Here is a 3,396-nt window from a genome sequence, read left to right on the forward strand (position 1 = left end):
AATGAGAGGGAGCTCAGAGAGAGGGAGAGGGGTCAAGCCGCTCGGTGGGAGGAGGGAGAGGGAGTTAAGCTGTTCGGAGGGAGAGGGGGTTAAGCCACTTGGAGGGAGAGGGAGTTAAGCTGCTCGGGGGGGAGGAGGCAGAGGAATTACACTGCTTGGAGGGAGGGGCAGAGGGGGGTAAGCTGGTTGGAGGGAGGAGGCAGAAGGGGTTAAGCCACGGAGGGAGCACGGCTGCGGTGCGCCTGTTTAAAGCGAGCGCTTCATTGTGTCTGTGTCTGCCTCTGCTGAGTGCTGTAATCCCGGACCAGGGGAATGAGGCTTCTCTCCCCGCCGGCTCGCTGCTCTTTTAAAGGGAGCGGTCCCACCCTCTCTGATCACATGGTGACAGCTTAAAGCGGATAGAGAGCCCGGACAGAGAGTGAGAACAGGAGGGGATCGAGCCCGGACAGAGGGAGGGAGCAGGAGGGGATCGAGCCCGGACAGAGGGAGGGAGCAGGAGGGGATCGAGCCCGGACAGAGGGAGGGAGCAGGAGGGGATCGAGCCCGGACAGAGAGTGAGAGCAGGAGGGGATCGAGCCCGGACAGAGGGAGGGAGCAGGAGGGGATCGAGCCCGGACAGAGAGTGAGAGCAGGAGGGGATCGAGCCCGGACAGAGGGACGGAGCAGGAGGGGATCGAGCCCGGACAGAGAGTGAGAGCAGGAGGGGATCGAGCCCGGACAGAGAGTGAGAACAGGAGGGGATCGAGCCCGGACAGAGGGAGGGAGCAGGAGGGGATCGAGCCCGGACAGAGGGACGGAGCAGGAGGGGATCGAGCCCGGACAGAGGGAGGGAGCAGGAGGGGATCGAGCCCGGACAGAGGGAGGGAGCAGGAGGGGATCGAGCCCGGACAGAGAGTGAGAGCAGGAGGGGATCGAGCCCGGACAGAGGGAGGGAGCAGGAGGGGATCGAGCCCGGACAGAGAGTGAGAGCAGGAGGGGATCGAGCCCGGACAGAGGGAGGGAGCAGGAGGGGATCGAGCCCGGACAGAGAGTGAGAGCAGGAGGGGATCGAGCCCGGACAGAGGGAGGGAGCAGGAGGGGATCGAGCCCGGACAGAGGGACGGAGCAGGAGGGGATCGAGCCCGGACAGAGGGAGGGAGCAGGAGGGGATCGAGCCCGGACAGAGGGACGGAGCAGGAGGGGATCGAGCCCGGACAGAGAGTGAGAGCAGGAGGGGATCGAGCCCGGACAGAGGGAGGGAGCAGGAGGGGATCGAGCCCGGACAGAGGGACGGAGCAGGAGGGGATCGAGCCCGGACAGAGAGTGAGAGCAGGAGGGGATCGAGCCCGGACAGAGAGTGAGAGCAGGAGGGGATCGAGCCCGGACAGAGAGTGAGAGCAGGAGGGGATCGAGCCCGGACAGAGAGTGAGAGCAGGAGGGGATCGAGCCCGGACAGAGAGTGAGAGCAGGAGGGGATCGAGCCCGGACAGAGAGTGAGAGCAGGAGGGGATCGAGCCCGGACAGAGGGAGGGAGCAGGAGGGGATCGAGCCCGGACAGAGGGAGGGAGCAGGAGGGGATCGAGCCCGGACAGAGGGAGGGAGCAGGAGGGGATCGAGCCCGGACAGAGGGAGGGAGCAGGAGGGGATCGAGCCCGGACAGAGGGAGGGAGCAGGAGGGGATCGAGCCCGGACAGAGGGACAGAGCTGCTGTAAATCCTGCGGGAGGAGACCGAGGACCAGGCGCTGGGAGCGGGGACGAGCCGCTCTCTCTCTCTCTCTCTGTCTGTAGGTCGGACAGGACGATGCAGGAGGCTGGTGGCTGCCGGTCGGCCGGGAGCCCGAGGCTGGAAGATGTGCTGAGCTCCTGAGGGTTAACGACCCACCGAGGGACACACACACTGTCCAGGGAAGCCCCTTGGCCGGGATGAGGTTCCTGCTGGCCGCCCTGGCTCTGCTCTCTCTCCTGGGCTGCTCCTCGGAGAAGTCCCCGGGCGCCTCCTCCCCCTTTCCCTCACCCTCCCCATCCTCACCCTCATCCTCCTCCTCCTCTCGCTCACCCTCATCCTCCTCCTCCTCTCGCTCACCCTCATCCTCCTCCTCCTCTCGCTCACCCTCCTCTCCCCCGAGCAAAGTGAAAAGTTTCCGAACTCTGCTGGGTGTTTCGCTGGCCCCGGAGTTGGGGAGGAGAAGCGGTCTCCGGGCCAGCTCTCCTCCCCGGGCCAGCTCTCTAGCCCAGGCCGCCACCCTGCAACTGGCCGAGCTGCTGGACCACGCTGTGTTCTGGACTGATCGGCTGGATCGCTCTCCCTCCGCCCCATTTTCCGACCTGCACGTCAAGCGCTGGCAGCTGAAAGCGCGCTCCTCCCGCCTGGTGTCCTTGGAGAGAGGCTGCGGGAGGCTCTCCAACAGGCTGGCCAGCTTCTCGGATGGTAGCAGAGCCTGCCTCAGGTATGGCATCAACCCGGACCAGGTGCTGGGCGAGACCCTCTCTTTCTACCTGTCCAGGCTCCTGGGCATTCGCAACGTACCCGCCCTAGCGCTGTCCAGGGTCAACATCAACGCCGAGCAGTGGCTGAGGGTCAGACAGGATGTCCAAGGGTCGCAATGGGCGGACAAAGCCATCGTCAGCCTCACCGAGTGGATCAGTAACCTCACCGATGTGGTGACCCCTCCATCTCTCCGGACAGAACGAAGGAGGCTGCACCCCTTGCTGGAAGATCTGGGCAATGTGACAAGCCAGGAGGTCCTGGAGCTGGTGCAGTGGTCAGACCTTCTCCTTTTTGACTATCTGACTGCTAACTTTGACCGACTGGCCAGTAACCTCCTGAGCCTGCAGTGGGACCCCAGGGTAATGGAGAGGTCAACCAATAACCTCCACCGGACCGCCAAGGGGGCTCTGGTTTTCATTGACAATGAGGCGGGACTGGTCCATGGATACCAGGTGTTGCCCATGTGGGACCGGTACCACGAGTCGCTGCTGAAGACGCTGTGCATCTTCCGGAAGGAAACCGCCAGGAAAATCGCCGAGCTGCACAAGTCCCAAAATGCTGCCAGCCAGTTACTGGACCTATACAAGGCCAGTGAGCCCCTGGCTTCTCAAATGGGATTCTTGTCTGAGGAACACGCTGAGATGTTGCAGAGCAGGACTGACCGTTTGTATAAACATATACTGCAGTGTAAAGCTAAATATAGTAAATAAGTTTTAAAAGATTTTTTTTTTCTGTTTGGATTTCTTTCCACAGTTCCCCTGTTGAATTAACCCTCCATGTCCTTGGCTGCAGGGGAAGGGTGTTCTGACTCCTCTGTATGTTATTAACAAACAAACCACCAGGAGATGCCCTTGAGCAAAATGAGGATACTTCCTTGGGTAATTCTCTGCACCATTGATAACCTGTTGGCCTGGAGGTGTGGAACATG

The 3,396-nt window shown here is 62.2% G+C and overlaps 1 protein-coding gene across 1 annotated transcript; it reads left to right on the forward strand.

Moving 5' to 3' along the window:
- Positions 1-1,601: 1,601 nt before the first annotated feature.
- On the forward strand, positions 1,602-3,189 carry fjx1 (four-jointed box kinase 1). The gene has a single exon (XM_068046816.1). The coding sequence runs from the start codon at positions 1,904-1,906 to the stop codon at positions 3,176-3,178; it is 1,275 nt and encodes a 424-aa protein (XP_067902917.1). The 5' UTR covers positions 1,602-1,903; the 3' UTR covers positions 3,179-3,189.
- The last annotated feature ends 207 nt before the right edge of the window (positions 3,190-3,396 follow it).

This window comes from Heterodontus francisci, chromosome 14, assembly GCF_036365525.1.
Source record: "Heterodontus francisci isolate sHetFra1 chromosome 14, sHetFra1.hap1, whole genome shotgun sequence".
Classification (NCBI taxonomy): Eukaryota; Metazoa; Chordata; class Chondrichthyes; order Heterodontiformes; family Heterodontidae; genus Heterodontus; species Heterodontus francisci.

What these genes read in the sequence shown, in the direction of transcription:
- fjx1 (XM_068046816.1), top strand. Translation starts at nt 1,904, where the DNA reads ATGAGGTTCCTGCTGGCCGCCCTGGCTCTGCTCTCTCTCCTGGGCTGC.